Source organism: Eucalyptus grandis, chromosome 9, assembly GCF_016545825.1.
Source record: "Eucalyptus grandis isolate ANBG69807.140 chromosome 9, ASM1654582v1, whole genome shotgun sequence".
Classification (NCBI taxonomy): Eukaryota; Viridiplantae; Streptophyta; class Magnoliopsida; order Myrtales; family Myrtaceae; genus Eucalyptus; species Eucalyptus grandis.
In genome coordinates this window covers 37,362,228-37,382,347 of record NC_052620.1, presented here as the reverse complement: position 1 = coordinate 37,382,347, position 20,120 = coordinate 37,362,228, and the positions used below count along the sequence as shown (strand labels likewise).

Genomic DNA, 20,120 nt, shown 5'->3' with positions numbered 1-20,120 from the left:
TGACTTGGCCCACAAAAAAATGAAATAAAAAATGGGTTTTGCACCTATTCTAACACTTCTACTAAATCATAATCAACTTGGGCTCTGTTTACTCAAAAGCTAATTGGGGAGGCCTTTTGTTAATTTGTGTGTGTGTGTTTTTTTTTTAATGGATGAGCACAAGCAAGGCTTATTTATTGATTGAGCCTAACGGCAATTAGGGGTGAACAACCAGGCCATCGGCCATACGCGACTGATTTCAAGCCAATTCACACTAAAACTGGTTTGGTTCTTGAGTTAAAAGATTTGAGAAGCGAACTTGACTATTTTGATTTCATTTATATCAGGAACCATCTATTTTATCTAGATCAACTCTAAAACTGACAAAGATAGCCTTCAGATTTTTAATCTGGAATTCACCAACTTTGAAATCGATCGCTCCAACCTGCGATCGCTAACCGTCCAAAGCCTATAACGTGGCATCGATCCCCTACGAAACAAGGAGAACGAGATTCTGATCGCACTTCCAATCGTTTGGGCCGGGTTTGGGCCCACGATCTCCCCCTTAAGCCGATCGAACCCGGTCGGGGTCGCCCCGCGTTCCGATTCCGGTCCGACCGAACCGGAATCCACCGTAGTCCACCGACTCGCGAGGCTTTAAACCTCGACACTCGACAGTCTTCCCCCCGCGACGAGCTGTGCAGGAATGAAACCCACCCCGAAGAATTCCAGACCTCCTTCGGGGACCTAAAAGTAGAACCGAATTCACCGCGAGAAGCAGAAGAAGACGAAGACGAAGAAGAAGAAGAATCTCGAAGAGAGAGATTCCAGGCCGGAGAAAGGGGGAGGAGGAAAGAGGGAGATCGCCGGAAGCTCCAAAACCTTTCCCGAGAGAGAGTCCTCATAAACCCTAGCGAAGCTCCTTCCCTTCGCCGGAGCAATCGAGCGCCGCGGCGGCTGCACCCCGCTCCTGCTCGTGTGTGTATAGGCGGATGATCCGTCTCCTGGAGCGGGGCTTCGGGGGGTGGTCGCGCGAGGGAGCGTAGCCCGATCGTCGGCGGGGCCGGTTCGGCTTCGAAGGAGCCGCGCGGAGCGACGCCGTTTCCGGCGTGTCCGCGGGGGGGAGAAATGAGTCCGATTCAGAATTTCGAGCAGCACTCTCGCCATTTGGTGGACCCTGATCTACGTACTCCTCTCTCTCTCTCTCTCTCTCTCTCTCTCTCTCTCTCTAAACTCACTCGCTCACTCACGAGCGTGATTCAATAGGCACGGATGTTCATACGTACGTATAGGAAGGATCATAGCGTGTGTTGTAAGCGGGGAAGGATGTTCCTTGCTAAGGAAGGATGTTGGGGTGTTTGAGCTTAGGTGCGAGTCTGAAAGGGGGAAATGATAATCTATGATCGTAATGATATGGTGAAGGGATCATGTGGGTGTAGTGCTTCTATCGTGGTTTAAACTTTAGACATCTAATTGTTCCGTGGGCTATCTGTTCTTCAATAGAGGGTTTCTGTACTGTGATTTCAAAAAGTAGCTTTGTAAATTTTATTTCTCATGCCGTGTTTTGGAATGAGTATCTGCTGGTGTGACCATGAGGTTTTTTTTGTTGTTTTGAAAACAGCGATTCAGGCGAGGCTAGTGATGGCGGTGGAGGTACGCGACAGTCTAGAGATAGCCCATACTGCAGAATATTTAAATTTCCTAAGATGCTACTTCAGGGCATTCTCTGTAATTTTAGTGCAAATTACAAAGCCTCAGTTTACTGATAACCCAGAGCACAAGCTTCGAAATATCATCGTGGAAATCCTGAACCGCCTACCTCATAGTGAAGTCCTACGCCCATTTGTTCAGGATCTACTAAGGGTTGCCATGCAAGTTCTCACCAGTGATAATGAAGAGAATGGCCTAATTTGCATACGCATCATATTTGACTTGTTAAGAAACTTCAGACCAACATTGGAGAACGAGGTGCAACCATTTCTCGACTTTGTATGCAAGATTTACCAGAACTTCAGATCAACCGTCAGCCATTTTTTTGAAAGTGGAGCATTAGGTGGTGAAGATGTTAAGCCAATGGAGACTAGCTCTTCAGATCAGGGCATTTCTACTGGTGCATATGGGGGGACTGGGCAGCTCAATCCAAGTACTAGGTCATTTAAGATAGTGACAGAAAGTCCACTTGTGGTCATGTTTCTATTCCAGCTGTACAGTCGGCTTGTTCAAACGAACATTCCTCACTTGCTGCCTTTGATGGTAACTGCCATATCTGTTCCTGGACCAGAAAAGGTTCCTCCCCATTTGAAAACTCAGTTCATTGAGCTGAAGGGTGCTCAGGTTAAGGTTGGTAATATCTTCATTGTGCAGGATTTGTTCGTTTTATTAACTTTTTCTTCTTTCAGTTATAAGTTCCATAAATGGTTCGAAGTAATCTAGACTGTGAGTCTGTTTGGTACAGTTCCAAGCAGCTACAACTTTGAAAAGGGTTGCTTTGGCTTTTATGAGAGGTTCGGCTAACTCTTCACAATTGGAAGCTGTCTCATCTAGCTATGAGATGTTGTAGTTACTGCTATACCAAAGAGACATTTTCAATGTAGGAAAGAATCAAATTGACGGTCATAAAGATTTGTCGTAAGTTTAAGTGAATGATGTCAGTTATAGTATAATAATACTCTTGTCTTTTCTGTTTTTATCACGGAAGAGACACTCAGACTTAATATAGCAGTAATGTGGGTTAAGGGAATAGTAATACGTGTAAGTTTCTGAGGTTGCTATCACCTACTTGATCTGTCATAGCTGTATCTCACAAGATCACTGAACCCTTCAAACAGACAGCTAGAGCAATATTCTTTTCTGAACTGAGAGGAAGAGAAGTAATTTTTAGAACTTGGAATCCCCTCTTATTTTATTTCAATTTTGTGTGCTAATTTTGATTTATGGCATGAGGATTAGCTGAAATGTAGATGTTTTGATAGTTAATTTTGTTAATCATATTATGTGATGTTGTCCTCCCTGACTGCCTCTTTCTTGTACTGTGTCTTGGGCAGGAAAGAGTAACTATTTGTCTGATTATGCAATTGTAATTAGAATGGGCAAATAAGAATCAATTGACCTTCTTTCTCTCTCTCTCAAGAATTTGGCTAATGCTTTGAATTGGCATTACGAAATTCTCTGGTTTGTTGTACTTGTTTAGCTCGGCCACCATTCTCATTCAGGTTTCTTTCATCAATTATGGTTTACTTCATAGTGAAGAGCAATCTAAGACCAATGCAAATGAAAAGGAGTTGTAAAATTGTCTCCTCTTCATATTTTATATTAGATTTTATGAATTGGGTAATGCATCTGATATCTTATGGATTTTGCGGAGGCTTGGGAGAGTTCATTCTCAACTGAAATCGATTCAATATACTAAGTTTTACTCTTTCACGTGATATTTAGCTTATACACTCATACATTCTATTTTGGCTCTTGTGGTATGTCTCATCATGGAAATCTTGGAAATTTGCCATTTGTTTATGGGGGAAAGTGAGATATTGGGAGCTCTAATTGATCGCATTAAAAGTTTATATCATGCTCTGGTCTTAATATTAGGATAAGTTCTTGATAATGAAAGCTTTCTTCTATCGAGGTCAGAAACCAATGCTGATGGTATCAATTTGCTATCACAAGATAATGATTAGCGACAAAGATGGGATCATAATATGCAAATTTATATGCTTTTGTCTCTATTAAATGGTCGTAATTTATATTATTGGTGGAACTTAATAAGCCAACTCAGAATTTCCAAATCATAGATAGCACCTTTTTGGCTTTGCAGATAGAGCTATTGGCTTACCTTTAACTCTGTTTCTGTTCGTTAAAGTATTTCACATCGCTTGTCTATGGGGTTTCAATGGGTCTTCTATTCATGTATGTAGTCTCCCTTATTAATCTTTTGGGTTAGAGTTTCTAACATTGTGTCAGGGCTAGATTCTGTTCTGGTTTATTACATGTGTGCTCTCCTCCATTGATCCATTTCATGTGTTATTAATCCGGCTTGCACAATAGAGGAAGTGTTAAAAGTATTTCACATTGCTTGTCTGTGGGGTTTCAATGGACCTTATGTTCATGTACGTAGTCTCCCTCCACCTATCAGGCTGGACTTCGTGACACTGTTGAAGTCACTTCTTCGCCAAATCTTGAAACGAGACATATTATTCTGATTCTAGAGAAAGTATACTGTCACAGGCTAATAAAATGGGATAACCTTCAGTACCGAAAACTTGTTGATACCTTTTATGCTGTTCTTTTTGGATTTACATGTGGATTCTAATCCCTTTCTTTCCTTAAATTATTGCAGACAGTCTCTTTCTTGACTTATTTGTTAAAGAGTTGCACTGATTACATCAGACCCCATGAAGAAAGCATTTGTAGAAGTATAGTCACTCTGCTGGTTACCTGCTCTGATTCTGTAACGATTAGAAGGGTGGGAACTCCATGTTTATTCCTCTTTTGTTCCTTCCCAATTCTTGATTGCTGTCCAAGTAAACAGTTGATCTAAATTTTTTCATACAGGAATTGTTGGTGGCTCTAAAGCATGTACTGGGAACAGATTTCAAGCGGGGATTATTTCCTTTGATTGACAAATTACTGGATGAAAGGTAGAGGATATACTTTTAATAACCATTGAATTGGTAGGGTCGTAATTTGATATTTAGGGATATGTAATTTGCAGTTAGATCAAGCGAAATAAGGTAATGAGCAAATGTGCTTGTTCATGAGCAATATTTATGGACAGAAGTGCATGGATGGATACCAAATTTTCTTTTTGACAAGATAAGATTTTACTGATAAAGAAGCTGTCCATTGCATTAGCATATACAAGGGCAGATCGGAAAACAACAAAACACTAGTTCATGGTAAGATTACAACATGAAGCTGATAAGTGCCTGAAATCAACAAAAACGGAATTGGGTGAAGACTATGTTCCTTCCAACAGTCTTTTATTTAGTTCCTTGGAATGCAATGCATGAGACAAAGTGGAGCTACGCTCGAGCCTTTTGGACAGGTTAGAGTAGGAAGAAAAGCTCTAGCATTGACTAACTTCGCATAACCAACATATACAAGAGCAATTGAAAATGAAAATTGCTGAATCAATAACAGTGAGGGAGCAAATGATCTCTGGATTGTCCAAACACTTTACAGCTGCCAAAATAGAATTCCACACCCTAAGATTCTTAGAAGTGAGGATTTTAAGAAGCTGCCAAACAATAGAAGGATTTAATGAAGGGAGCATTAGGAAACCCGATAGCAATGGCAGGAACTAACTAGATTGATTGAAGTTAAAGCTATTAATAACTCTATGATAGGGCTTGGCGGAGAAGATTTTGCTTGAGATTCCACTCCCCTCTAGACTGCCAAAATTGAGATTGGAAGGTGGAAGAAGGAAGCTAGCACCATAATCAAGTTCCCAACCATTAAAGTCTCCAATGAATATAGGAATGTCGATATAGAATCGACCTACCAAAAGTCAGAAATTATATCGTTTTGATCATTGGAAGTGAGAAGGGAATCTGGATTAAGAGAAGTGCCATACCAAAAATCATGTTCTCAAATCTTGTCCAGTGATTAAAAAATCGATGTTTCCAAAGATCGGCCTACGTGTATAATCAATGTTTTTTCAGCCATAACCACCAGGAAGCAAGCTGTATTTGGCACTAATCACACTCAACCCAATGAGAATTTCTATATGGGGGTACCTCTATAGCCATTTACTAAGAGGAGCTTCATTGAAAAGAGTCTACTCTCCCAAGCCAAGACCTCTTCAGAAATGAGAGCAGAAAATGTTCCAATCAAGTGAATGAATCTTATACTCATTGCATTAACGACCTCATAAAAAGCCACTTTGTAACTTCTCAGCTCAAGAGGTTGCCAACACAGGAATTCCTTGACACCCATGGAGAAATTTCAAAGAAGACTAGTAAGACGGATGAATTAATAACTTTGAGACGTGAGGCTCACTCTTATCAGGAGCACTTTGACCTTGTTTTATGTCTATCTTCCCACTGCCCTATTGTGGACAAACAAGAGGATATACAAAAAAGATTCTTATGGCAGAGTGGAGAAGAAGAATTTAAGAGTCATTGGGTTATGTGGTGTATAGTAAAGCTTCCATTATGTCAAATGGATTTGCTCATTGATTCATTTACTTGCAAAATGGAATTAGAGATTCATGCAGGAAAAAAGATTTTTTGAATGATAATGCAGGAAAAGAATATGTTATGGGGAAAAGTAGCTACTGCTAAATATAGGTATGATAGGTTGAGAAAATTGCAGTCAAGCCATTCCCATTGCAGATGGCAATGGGGGCATTTAGTCGTCTGGTGATACTTATATTGTAAAGGTACTCTGCCAATGGATAGTTTTCCAAATTTAGTTTCTAGATTTCACAGTGTATCGGTGAGTTCCCTCTTCACTAAGTTGTGAGAGCATAATTGCAAAGTGCAGTTCCACTGAGCTGCACATGAGGGAGTGCTTGAAGACCTTCATGTTTTGTTCAAATGTGTTTAAAGGACCGATGATGATAGTCCAAAAATGGCACTTGGGGTGGGCTCTCTCACTGAATTACTGCCAAATTTTGTTACACAAAATGAACAATGTCAGTCATCATATGAGACGCATAATTCCATTTAAAGGCTTTTCTGATATAGATGCACCACTAGGTTTTAGTGCTTTCACTTGGCCAAAATTCTTATAATGTAAAGTGTTCGGGGAGTAGGTTGGGTCACTAGTTGCTCCACTGAGGTGGTTTATTTTGTGATAGTAACTCACGTTGAAAGGGTTGGGGAAAGACCTAAAATGATAAATTTAGTTTGTTGTCGTTATATATAGAGTTTTATGTTTATTCTCTTCCAATCTGAATTGAAAATGGAAATGCTGCAAATAGAAAAAGAATGGACTGTCAATTTTAAATTGAAAGTTATGACTACTACTACATGTAGATACCTAAATGACCCTGTACTTTCGACCCTTTTCAATTCTACCCTGAACTTGGAGAACTTTCAATTCTACCTTGAACTTTGATGTCAGTTTCAGTTCTATCTTAGGTGCAGTAATTCTCTTGTATAATTCTGAACTGATGTTTTGGTTGCTAAAAAGGAACAATCGTGATGCTAATGTGGTCAGATGTTTTGAAATGGATAACTACATAATGTATGCCATGTGGCTAATAGATGGTCTCTGACTATGAAAATCTATCCTATTTGTTTGTTGGTAGTAAATTCTAGTCACCTGTTCAAATTTGTGGCATTTAATAATGTGTGCTTGTATGTGTACTCACAGCAGGATCGAATTGAAAATAACTTTTAGAATTTGGGCAGGAATTGGGAGGTCTTTTTCTTTGGGCTTGAATTGGAAAAACATTTAAATTTTTAGTTGATTAAGCAAAATAGTTATATTTGGTGAGGAAGTGTAATGATTTACCAATGGATTTTAAAGATTGGCAGCTTCTGCTCATTCTCTGTGATGTTCTAAATTGGCGATCATATTGCTGTATCTTAATGGTGTAATCCTAGCGCATAAGGGTTTATTCACCAAGGAATTTCAGTGTCAACTCTATATAGTGTTTCTTTGACATGTAAAATGTCATTTTACTGCTCCCTGTTTATTTTAACTCTAAATTGTTGTTGCTGAACTGATTCGCGATTCACGTATGTGAATTGGTTTGACTGTTTTCATTCTTCTGAAGTGACTTTTTTTCTCTGGAAATAAGAGAAGAGATGCCAGTAGTTGCTTTAGTTCCACCATTACATTTGTGGAGCTTCTTGTGTCTGAAATAGTGCTATTGTTTGTTGTTTTAATGGTGTCTCAACTTATATGATAGTATACATAACTTGAAATGAGTTTTTTCCCCTGCATTCTCCAAGAAGAATATGGAATGAACTTTGTTTTTCTCAGCTACGTTATCCATTGGTAAACTAAAAGAACAATTGCACCTGTTCTCTTGCTGAATACTCAGTTGACCTTTTTTCTCTCCTAAACGGTCAGTGTGCTAGTAGGACCCGGTCGGGCATGCTTTGAGACCTTGAGGCCATTGGCTTACAGTCTGCTAGCGGAGATAGTACATCATGTTCGGTCAGACCTTTCTTTGACGCAGGTGAGCTTTTAGTTCTAGTAGATGTAGTATATTCTTCAGTTGTTGGATAATTAGGAGTATGCTGTTATTATAACCTGGGCTTGTGCATCTCTGTGTTCTTGATTTTCTATCTTGGTGTTCCTGCTTAATTGAAAAAAATTCCTGATTCTTGGGAGAAGATCTATTCTTTGATGCTTTGCTGAAGAATGCCACTATAACGTCTGGAGCATGTTCCTTGGATTTGAAAATTTGATTTGCTCGATTTCTAGGGAGATGCTTTGAGGGTTCTTCTATGAAGTCTGATGCTGCACTTAGTTTGTTTGTCTCATTATAATTTCTCTTAAATACTTGAGCTCCTCATGATAGGGATTACTATTTTCTCAAGGATTTCAGGCTACTTTTCTGTTTTATTTCCCTAATAGCTCTTTTTTATTTCATGTTTTAACCTACCTTGACCAATGATTATTTATTGTTTTGCAATGCAGTTATCAAGGATCATATACTTATTTTCAAGCAACATGCACGATGCTTCGCTGTCGCTTAACATTCACACGACTTGCGCTCGCTTGATGTTGAATCTGGTGCCTATGCTTGTCCTTGCCAATTCTTGCATTTTTAATGTCACAAAACTGATTAGACAACCCGCAACAAGTAGAAAGAGAGAAAGAAGGAAGAGAGAAGGAGGAGAAAGAGAACTAAAAGAAAGAAAGAGAGGGCTGTAGTTTTCTGTAGTCACAGAAACCCTACACCCATTGTATTTATATTGAATATAAATTGTATATAACAATAATATCCTTATGTAAGTAAAAAAGGAAATAAAACTCTGATAATAAAGGAAACTTAATAAAGTAACTTTAACACTCCCCCTCAAGCTGGAGCATATAGGTCACCATGCCTAGCTTGGAACAACCAGCAACAAAAGCAGGACAAAATAATGCTTTGGTAAACATATCAGCAAACTGATCTCTAGAGGCAACGTAAGAAGTAGCAACCAACTTCTACTTCACAGCATTCACTTAACTTCTATATGCTTAGTTTGCTCTTGAAAAAGAGGATTCCCAGCAATATAAATAGCTGTTTGATTATCACATATCATATCAATAGGTTGATTAATTGAAAATCCAAGCTCCTGGAGAAGAGATTTCAACCACAACAATTCGGCCACAGTATGTGCCATAGCACGATATTAAGCCTCTTAGTTTGTTTCTTCCTATAGATAGTAGCGCCCAATCAGCAATCGTAGTAGTAGTCGTAGTAGTCGCAGCAACGATAGTAGTAGTAGCAGCAGTAGCAGTAGCAACCGCAGTAGTAGCGGTAACGGTAGTAGCAGTAGCAGTAGCAACGGCAGTAGCAGCAGTAACGGTAGTAGTAGCAGTAGCAGCAATAATAGCATCAACGGTAGTAGTGACGGTAGTAGTGGTAGTAGCAGTAGGAATAACAGCATCAATGGTAGTAGTGGTAGTAGCAGCAGTAGCAACAGCAACAACGGTAGTAGTAGTAGTAGCCGCAATAGCAGCAGGAGCAACGGGTAGTAGTAGGAGCAGTAGCAGCAATAGTAGCAACAACGGTAGTAGCAGCAGCAGGAATAGCAGCAGCAACGGTAGTAGTGATAGTAGCAGCAGTAGCAACAGCAACAGTAGCCGTAATAGCAGCAGGAGCAACGGGTAGTAGTAGGAGCAGTAGTAGCAGCAATAGTAGCAGCAACGGTAGTAGCAGCAGCAGGAATAGCAGCAGCAACGGTAGTAGTGGTAGTAGCAGCAGTAGCAACAGCAACAACGGTAGTAGCAGCAGCAGCAACGGTAGTAGTGGTAGTAGCAGCAATAGCAGTAGCAACGGTAGTAGTAGGAGCAGCAGCAATAATAGCAGCAGTAGCAGCAGCAACAACGGTAGTAGTAGTAGCAGTAGCCGCAATAGCAGCAGTAGCAGCAGCAACAACGGTAGTAGTAGTAGCAGTAGCCGCAATAACAACAGTAGTAGGAGCAATGGTAGTAGCAACGGTAGTAGTAGGAGCAGCAGAAGTAATAGCAGCAGTAGCGGTAGCAATAATGGTAGTAGTAGCAGTAATAGTAGCAGCAACAGTAGTAGTGGTAGCAGCAATAGTAGCAGCAACGGTAGTAGTGGTAGCAGCAGCAGTAGTAGCAGCAACAACGGTAGTAGTAGTAGCAGTAGCCGCAATAGCAGTAGTAGTAGGAGCAACGGTAGTAGTAGGAGCAACGGTAGTAGTAGGAGCAGCAGAAGTAATAGCAGCAGCAATAGCCGCAATAGCAGCAATAGCAATAACAGTAGCAAGAGTAGCAATAGCAGCAGGAGGAGCAGCAGGAGTCGTAGTAGTATCACTCATGATGATAATCTCAATATAAATATATCTACCACAGAAATCTCGATTCAAATAATTATATGCTTGATGGAAACCAGCAAGACCAGTCAACCATAATCAATAAAGTACTCCGATTCTTGAATCCGCTGATTAGTAAGTATTGTAATCCATGTTCACAAACCAAACCTGATGAATTTGATATCTTCCGATCTCATATGTATCAAAACTTGAAGAGAAAATCGATAAAAATTACAGCTTTAGGTGGCTGTGCACCAACCCTAGGGGACTCTCAAACCAGCAATAGGATCAAGTAATCAGGTAATTAGACTTGCTCTGATACCATGTCACAAAACTGATTAGACAACCCGCAACAAGTAGAAAGAGAGAAAGAAGGAAGAGAGAAGGAGGAGAAAGAGAACTAAAAGAAAGAAAGAGAGGGCTGTAGTTTTCTGTAGTCACAGGAACCCTACACCCATTGTATTTATATTGAATATAAATTGTATATAACAATAATATCCTTATGTAAGTAAAAAGGAAATAAAACTCTGATAATAAAGGAAACTTAATAAAGTAACTTTAACATTTAACATGCTCTTGTGGCATATATCAGTCTATATTTCACAAGTTTGGTACATTGTGTATGTTTTTTTGACTTCTTTATTAATTGGTTTCATGGGACCAAGGTGGAGCCCATCTTTGAGAAAGGTCTTGATCAGCCATCTATGGATGAAGCCAGGAATCTGCTGGTCCGAGCTTGTCTACTTTGTCTTCATTTGCTTTAATATATTTTTTGTTGTGGTGAAATGGTTTTATTTATTACTTTTTACAGGGTCGCATTTTGGATGCTTTTGTTGGGAAGTTTAGCACTTTCAAGCGTACCATTCCCCAGGTAGTTTTTGATCATGGTTGCATTTGTAGTCATTTTTGATTGGTTGGCCTTGTATTGAGGGGGAGGATTGGTGCAAAGATTGTGACTTGTGGGTAATGGTCCTATTGCAGCCAACTGTCTGTCTTCCAGTGTTAAAGTATAATAGAATTTTCTTGTGGAGCAGTGGATGATCTTTTTTTTTTTTTTTTTTTTTGGGGGGGAATAAATCTTTGTTAATCTTGAAATATCAGTTTTTTTTCTAATTGATAGCATGCTTGATTGAGAATTTACATCATTCTCCTGTCAACTGCCTTTTCCCAGGACTGGCCTTTTTATTCTGTTGAAAAGTTACTGTTACACTTTCGACAATAGCTCTCAATCACTTGCAAACAATCTGTTTTAGCTTTCCACCTGTCCACAGAATATGCTAATATGTAATGAGTTATGGAGAAGTAATCTTTGTTTTTTGTTAGTTTTAGTTTTATTGCCTCGTTTTCCTAGTTTTTTAGATTCTTATTTTTTTGTGGTAAATAGCTGTTGGAAGAAGGAGAAGATGGAAAGGAGCGAGCTACTTTGAGGGCGAAACTTGAACTTCCAGTGCAGGTTTTTTCATGGCTGTACATTTTCTTTTGTCACTTGGGTTTTCTAATTGTTGATGCATAAATGTAGCTTATTTAGGGTGCGTTTGGGAAGGCTTGTGGGGGAAGTCTTTGGGTAAATGCAAAGGCCGTTGAGTTAAAGGAGTATTCCAAAATGCAAATTGTGTTTGGTAAATTGTATTGTAAAAGTCAATTGTGAAGTATCTTTGAGCAAAATAGTATTTGGAGAAATTATATTTGCAAAAGATTTTTTTTATTAAAAAAAAGAAAGAAGAAGAGTTGGCCGGCCAAGGACAAGCAGTCACCGGCGACCGCTCACAGAGAAGAAGAAGATGAATAGTCATCGAGGGCAAAACTCGAAAAACAAAAAACTAGCAAGGATAATTTGGGAAGAAATTTTTTTTATTTATCCCCTCAGCTCAGCATGCCGAGAAGGCTGACATTTCCCAAATGGGGTTAAAAAAAAATTCAACAAACACCCTCTCTTTAGCCCAAGGGGTTTTGGGTGTTCAAAGTGCCTTCTAAAGGCCTCTCCCAAACGCACCCTTAATCTGGGAGGCCATCTGGATTAGTGGTAAGCTGAGTGCATGGGCTGACAATCAAGGGCACTGCTTATCGATTACCATCTCTCAAACCTAGTTGTGGGTGGTTCTTATGTAAACTTGTTTGAGAGTAAATTGCTTCTAAAGGGAGGAGAGTGTGACCATAATCATAAATTTACTCCTAAAGTGTGGGGATCCTAGGGAGACTGCTCATTTTCTTGGTGATGATTGAATAGGCTACATAACTGTTCTGGATAAGCTTATAAAGTTTTTTAGATGCTTATGCAGGGTTGATGTCCTCTTTTGTGGTGGTGCTGTTTCTTTCTATTTTATTTTAGGTGGAGGTTTTTTTTTTTTTTTTTTTTTTTTTTTTTTGGGGGAGGGGGGTGGTTGTTCAAGTTCTGATGTTTTGACTTTAGGCACTGCACTTAGAAAATAAGTATTAGGAAAATGGACACAGATTTACTTGAGAATCCTGGTAGATCAGGTATTAGACATGAACAATTGGGAGTCCATGACTTCTGAAATGTGCACAGATGTATTTTGATGATTGCAAAAGCATCCCTGAAAACTGTTATGATTTGCATATGATGTGAACAAGTAAATAGGACATATATTCTGAAAACTGATATATTGTTTCTATTTGTCTCTTCTTAATTATGACCTACTATGCATTTGCAGGCAGTTTTGAACATGCAGGTCCCCCTGGAACATGCTAAAGAAGTCAATGATTGTAAGCACCTGATCAAGACATTGGTTATGGGTAATAAAACTTTTTATTTTCTTACATCTTTTAGTAGTTATATCGTCTTTGCTTGTTGTGAACCCCAGTGTTCCATTTTTTTCTGTGGCTAAATCTAATATTTGTGCAATTTGTGCTACTGACAGGAATGAAGACAATCATTTGGAGCATCACACATGCGCACATCCCCCGTTCTCAGGTTTTTTCATTGTCTGATTTGATCATCAGATTCATAGCTGTTGTATTTCTTCTTATGTGATTTAGGTTTTTTATCACACAAAAAATTGATAATGAGGTTTTCTCTTTTATACATGGAACACATGAACAGACTGTTGGATCCGCTTCATCTAGTTTACCAGCACCTCAAGTATTTAAAGGGATGCGCGAGGATGAGGTACAGGAAAGATGATTGTAAAGGCTCTGTCTTTTGGGTACTAAGGGTTGGTCATTTGGCTTAACTACACTTTTTGATAGGTTTGCAAAGCTGCTGGTGTTTTGAAGAGTGGTGTTCATTGCTTAGCCCTCTTCAAAGAGAAGGATGAGGAAAGAGATATGATGCAGCTATTCTCTCAGATTTTGGCAATCATGGAACCACGGGATCTTATGGACATGTTCTCTTTATGCTTGCCAGAGCTTTTTGACTGCATGATTTCAAACACTCAATTGGTTCATATTTTCGCTTCCCTCCTGCTAGCTAATAAAGTATATAAACCATTTGCGGACGTGCTCATTAATTTTCTTGTGAGCAGCAAACTTGACGTCTTGAAGCATCCAGAGTCTCCGGCGGCAAAGCTGGTGTTGCTGCTCTTTGGGTATATATTTAATGCTGTTAACAGATCTCCTTCAGATTTTGAAAGAATTTTGCAGCCTCACGTCCCTGTTATAATGGAAATATGCATGAAAAGTGCTACTGAAGTTGAAAAGCCACTTGGTTACATGAAACTTCTTCGAATGATGTTTAAAGCACTTTCTGTATGCAAATTTGAGCTCCTACTTCGGGAGCTGATTCCTATGTTGCTCCCCTGCCTAAACATGCTTTTAACCATGCTTGAGGGTCCAACTGGAGAAGACATGAGGGAGCTATTGCTGGAGTTGTGCCTATCGTTGCCTGCACGATTAAGTTCATTATTACCTTACTTGCCCCGTCTCATGAAGCCTCTTGTCTTGTGTCTGAGGGGAAGTAATGAACTGGTGAGTTTAGGTCTGAGAACACTTGAGTTCTGGGTTGATAGCTTAAATCCCGATTTCCTGGAACCAAGTATGGCTAATGTCATGTCGGAGGTGATTTTAGCCTTATGGGGCCACTTGAGACCTGCGCCATATCCGTGGGGTGGAAAATCTATGCAACTTCTTGGCAAGTTAGGTGGTCGCAACAGACGCTTTCTCAAAGAGCCTCTTGCACTTGATTGCAAGGAGAACCCTGAACATGGACTTCGCTTGATACTTACATTTGAGCCCTCGACCCCATTTCTAGTGCCTTTGGATCGATTCATAAATCTTGCTATAGCAGCTGTAATGCACAAAAATGGTGGCATTGATGCTTTCTACCGGAAACAGGCATTGAGGTTCCTTCGTGTTTGCTTATTATCTCAACTTAATTTGCCGGGAAATGTTATGGACGAAGGATATACACCCAAGCAATTGTCCACTATTCTAGTTTCGAGCATTGATGCTTCTTGGCGACGTTCCGAGTCCTCAGATGTAAAGGTTAGTGTGGTGGTAATATTTTCTTCACATGTTTGACTTCTAAGTCCTCCATCTTTTATCATCATTCTGAATTAGCTGGACAATTGTGACATAATCAATTCCGACCCATGTTTTATTATATTTGTGTTTGTATTTATTGGACATGCCATTCAATTTGAATGCATTTACTTTGACAAAATCAGTATTCTTGGGTGTTGAGTGAGCATGGGATGGGAAGGTAGAAAGTCAACTCTAGTGTTGGCTACATCGGATCACCTAGGTCAAGTTTTGTTGTTCCTGTCTTGCTCTGATTTTTAATGTGATCATTTACTAGCTAAAGATATCATGGACAAATGGCGACGAGGCTCCTCCAATTAAGGAAATGGGCTAAGATATCCACAAGTTGGCAAAGTGAACCATATAATCAAGAATCTTATTGTATCTAGGGTTTTCTAGGAGACTCTAGAACATTCATGTGGGTAATAAGAGCATTTAAACACTTATAATCTGTAGCTTCCCATTGATTTTCCCAGTTAGATTGGATTGAAAATTTCAATTGCAAGGAGGGAGGCTCATGAAAATATAGGGGTGCCCTCTCTTTCATCTGGAACCACGCAAGTATTTGAGCAATACAAACATTTTTTTGAGCTTCTCTCTAGGAATCCATTCCTTGAGTGTGAGTGCGAGCAAGAGCAAGTAAGGCTTGCTACAAGGCAAGTTGAGGTCTAAGTGCCACAAGGATCACGATCTAAAGTATCGTTCCATGACATAGCAATGTTAATGGTGAGAGTTTTTGCATTTATTATGGTGGTTGTGGATAGTTGAAACAGAAGCTAGCATAACTTGATTATTAGACAGATTTTTGCGTGCCATACAACATACAGGTACGCTTCTATTTGTGCACTGAACTGATTCTCATTGTCTCTTAAATGACGACCACCTTGCAATGGACTAACGGTTGCCCATACCACTTACCATCAGGACTTTTTGGTGAACAGCATAGAACGATGCTCAATGGTGTAAACAATCTATGTAGGGTTCCCTACTAAGTGGGAAAAGGCTTGGTGGTGGAAAGGTGGTTCTTACAATCAAATATCAACTCCACTAATATATAAATACTTGCTTTTTAATTCCTAGTGATCCATTTCCCCATCAATTAAAAATTGGTTATACTCTTAAAAAATGGCCTTGGGGAACAAATAAAAAGCAAACAAGTTAGCAAGGTGAGATGTTGATGTATGCCGAAGACTTGAGGCAATCCTGCTTTAACAGTAGGGTAGCTTAATTCTTCCCATAGTCATTTAAAAACATGAGCTAACTCCCATATTCAAATAGATGAAGGTCCCATCATTTTAAAACACAGACTGAGAAGATTGACATGATGATAAAAATATCTTCACCATAAGTTCTGCGTACTAGGAAATTTGCATTGGATCTCAGACATTGATATATTCCTAAGGGAGGTTAGATGTCCCATTGTCAGAGTCTTTGAGTCAGCAAATTGAGTCTACCGAAGCTCCCAAAAAAGAAAAAAATGCTAAATTTTTTTGGATCATTGTCAAATTTCTGTGGGAGGGAGAAGTGCAGTGATTATCATTGAGCTTAAAGTCCATCATGTTTTGTTTATTTATTTTTAATCTTTGTGCTATGTAAGATTGTGGTTCTGTTGCTCCTCTAGGAGATATTTCTTTTCCAGCCTCACCCATTATCCTATTGATGATCTCTGTCCTTTCCAAGAGGGGCTATTGGGGCAAAAACTCCTGGTATATATGATAACTAATGATTTCGTTAGGTGGAGCTTTTTCTTCGCCCATTTTAATTAAATCACTCTTTTTACTTTAAGTGACCAAGATGGCCATCAATATCTGTACACTTTTTCTCTGTCCGACATTTTCCCTCTCCTCTACCTTCTCTCTCTACTACACCAGCTTGGCTCTTATCTCTCAAATTGGCGAATCTCCTTTGAACTGATGCTTCTTTTAAGGGATAAATGATCACAGAGCTTATCCTCTACGCGAAGCTTCAGTCTGATATCTGTTAAGTCTTTTTGGCCACCAAAGCTTCAGTTTAGCACCATTCCCCATTGTTTTCTTTTGTTTTCCTCTTGGTCTGAGTTCTAAGGTAGTGGGTTTATAATGATAATTTGCCGCCATTTAAGTTCTTTGACAGGATAACGATGGCAGCTTGAATTAAACGGTTCTAGTGATATTTCAATGTTCTTAGAGGTTATAAATAGTTTTTATTTTTATTTTATTGGGTCATATGCCTTTTGATTGGGTATTATTTATCTCAGATACTGATTCTGGCTTGCCCTGGCCAATCTATTTGAGGATTATTACTCTTTTATATACTTTATATACTTTCTTAGAGGTGCTCCAGTCAGCTATATCATCCAGTCCTGGGATGTTACTTTAGATATAACTTCTGGAATACTTCCCATAGTTAGTGGAGTTTGTATGGATCAGATATGTGCTGAACTGGACTTCTCTGTGTCCAAACTTTTCCTCTGGGCAGTGAGTTGTATTCCTTTTTAATGCTGACTTTGATCTGCATCTTTGGAGTTTGCTGGTTATGTTTGTTTTTCAAATGAATTAGTTCCTATCCTTGATGTAACCTAACCTTTACTATGCTTAAATTGTATTAAAAATTTGAGAAACTTTCATACTGGCGTAAAGTTTGTTAATGTGCTGTGGGTCAGTGAAAGATTCATTTGGACCTGATATTGAATGGTTGAAATTTGATGCCCTCCTATTGAGAAAAGCTATAGTTGCTTGACTTTTATAACTGATTTGTGCAGGCAGATTTAGGTGTGAAGACAAAGACTCAACTCATGGCTGAAAAATCTGTTTTCAAGGTGCTGTTAATGACTGTTATTGCAGCCAGTGCAGAACCAGACCTTGTAGATTCAAAGGATGATTTCATTGTTAATATTTGTCGTCATTTTGCAATGATCTTTCATGTCGAGAATTCATCAAGCAACACCTCCAATACAACAACTGCTGTTGGCGGCCCTATTCTTTCATCAAGTGCCAATGTCAGTGGAAGGTCAAAAAATAGAAGTTCCAATTTGAAAGAATTGGACCCTTTAATATTTTTGGACGCCTTAGTTGATGTGCTTGCGGATGAGAATAGGTTTCACGCAAAGGCTGCCCTTAGTGCCTTAAATGTATTTGCTGAAATGCTTCTTTTCCTTGCTCGTTCAAAACATTCTGATGCATTGATGTCAAGAGGAGGCCCCAGCACACCTATGATTGTCTCTAGTCCCTCCATGAATCCTGTATATTCACCGCCACCAAGTGTTAGGGTCCCTGTGTTCGAGCAACTTCTGCCCCGTCTTTTGCACTGTTGTTATGGAAATATGTGGCAAGCACAGATGGGAGGTGTGATGGGCCTTGGTGCTTTAGTTGGTAAGGTCACTGTTGAGACGTTGTGCTTTTTCCAAGTGAAAATTGTGAGGGGCCTGGTGTATGTTCTCAAAAGACTTCCTGCTTATGCTACCAAAGAGCAGGAAGAGACAAGTCAAGTGCTTACACAGGTTCTTCGTGTGGTAAATAATGTTGATGAAGCAAACAGTGAAACACGCAAGCAAAGTTTTCAAGGGGTAGTTGAATTCCTTGCTTCAGAGTTGTTCAATTCCAATGCATCCATTACTGTGAGGAAAAATGTGCAGACGTGTTTAGCACTTTTGGCTAGTCGAACAGGTAGTGAGGTGTCTGAGCTGCTTGAGCCACTATACCTACCTTTGCTTCAGCCTCTCATATTGCGGCCACTTCGATCAAAGACCGTTGATCAACAGGTAAGGAATGTTTTATGGTTAGAGTTATCATAACTGGTTAGTACTTACTCCACTGTTGCCCTATAGGTTGGCACGGTCACTGCTTTGAATTTCTGCCTAGCTTTGAGGCCTCCACTTCTTAAGTTGACTCCAGAACTAGTCACTTTTCTTCAAGAAGCTCTGCAAACTGCTGAGGCTGATGAAAATGTGTGGGTTGTGAAGTATATGAACCCAAAGGTTGCTACATCATTGAACAAACTAAGAACTGCTTGCATTGAGCTACTCTGTACTACAATGGCTTGGGCAGATTTTAAGACTCCGAATCATTCAGAGTTGCGTGCTAAGATCATATCAATGTTCTTCAAGTCCTTGACGTGCAGAACTCCTGAGATTGTTGCAGTTGCGAAGGAAGGTCTTCGACAGGTTTTATCCCAATACCTCTTATTAAGTCATTTGCTTTACTGTAGTTTGTAGCCTTCAAATGGGGCCTGTTTAGCTGTAAAATCAATGAGCCAGATACCATTGTTTAAAACAGTGGTCTGTAGATTCAAAACTTTGCAAATAATAAAATGGTGATCTGGAGAGGATCTGTAACCTTATTCACCTGTCTACTTCTACTTGGGCACCAACTCCAACTGTTCTTAGGATGCATACTGCTAGAAAACAACATATTATCTTAACACAAAAGAACTGGAAGACATATTTCTGTCTTTTACTTGATTGGTAATTTCAATCATGCTTAAACAATTGTAAATTTCGGAACAGGGTTGAGGATTTGGAAACAATTTCATGTGTTAGTTAATTGCTAGAAACATTCCTAATCTTAATTCTCTTCTTTTGGTTGTGTCAAATTAAGTTCATGAAGTTTCGGATTTGGGGGTTGATATGTCGCTTGTGACCATTCTCTTTTAGGTTATAAATCAGCAGAGGATGCCCAAAGAACTTCTTCAAAGCAGCCTCAGGCCTATATTAGTCAATTTAGCACATACCAAGAATCTTAGCATGCCTCTTTTGCAAGGATTGGCCCGGCTTCTTGAGCTCCTATCCAACTGGTTCAACGTAACTTTGGGTGGCAAGTTGTTAGAGCACCTAAAGAAATGGCTGGAACCTGAAAAACTTGCACAAAGCCAGAAAGCATGGAAGGCAGGTGAAGAACCAAAAATTGCTTCAGGTAAAGCATCTATCGAAGTGAACAAGTTTTTGATTCTGCACTGTCTGTGCTGTGTATGTGCACTATAGTTCTCATCTTATATCTTGTTTTGTTTTGTTTGTATGCAGCGATAATTGAACTTTTTCACCTGCTTCCAAATGCTGCTGCAAAGTTCCTTGATGAACTTGTAAGCTTGACAATTGAGTTGGAAGGTGCTCTTCCTTTGGGACAAGTTTATAGTGAAATCAATAGTCCATATCGACTTCCACTGACGAAATTTCTGAATAAATATGCAACGCAAGCTGTAGACTATTTTCTTGCTCGATTAAGTCAACCGAAATACTTCAGGCGG

The 20,120-nt window shown here is 39.4% G+C and overlaps 1 protein-coding gene across 2 annotated transcripts in view; it reads left to right on the top strand.

Annotated features, from left to right (window-relative positions):
* The first annotated feature begins 673 nt into the window (after positions 1-673).
* Positions 674-20,120, top strand: part of LOC104419662 (transformation/transcription domain-associated protein) — a 31,359-nt gene continuing 11,912 nt past the window's right edge. For both annotated transcript variants that reach the window (XM_010031386.3, XM_010031385.3), the window contains exons 1-17: positions 674-1,165; positions 1,601-2,319; positions 4,316-4,441; positions 4,531-4,616; positions 8,002-8,110; positions 8,575-8,670; positions 11,090-11,152; positions 11,236-11,295; positions 11,809-11,877; positions 13,097-13,178; positions 13,304-13,356; positions 13,486-13,551; positions 13,632-14,864; positions 17,641-18,639; positions 18,706-19,041; positions 19,531-19,789; positions 19,897-20,119. In XM_010031386.3, coding sequence (XP_010029688.2) covers positions 1,108-1,165; positions 1,601-2,319; positions 4,316-4,441; positions 4,531-4,616; positions 8,002-8,110; positions 8,575-8,670; positions 11,090-11,152; positions 11,236-11,295; positions 11,809-11,877; positions 13,097-13,178; positions 13,304-13,356; positions 13,486-13,551; positions 13,632-14,864; positions 17,641-18,639; positions 18,706-19,041; positions 19,531-19,789; positions 19,897-20,119 — 4,637 coding nt within the window. In that variant the 5' untranslated portion in view covers positions 674-1,107. The remainder of the gene's footprint in view (positions 1,166-1,600; positions 2,320-4,315; positions 4,442-4,530; positions 4,617-8,001; positions 8,111-8,574; positions 8,671-11,089; positions 11,153-11,235; positions 11,296-11,808; positions 11,878-13,096; positions 13,179-13,303; positions 13,357-13,485; positions 13,552-13,631; positions 14,865-17,640; positions 18,640-18,705; positions 19,042-19,530; positions 19,790-19,896; position 20,120) is intronic.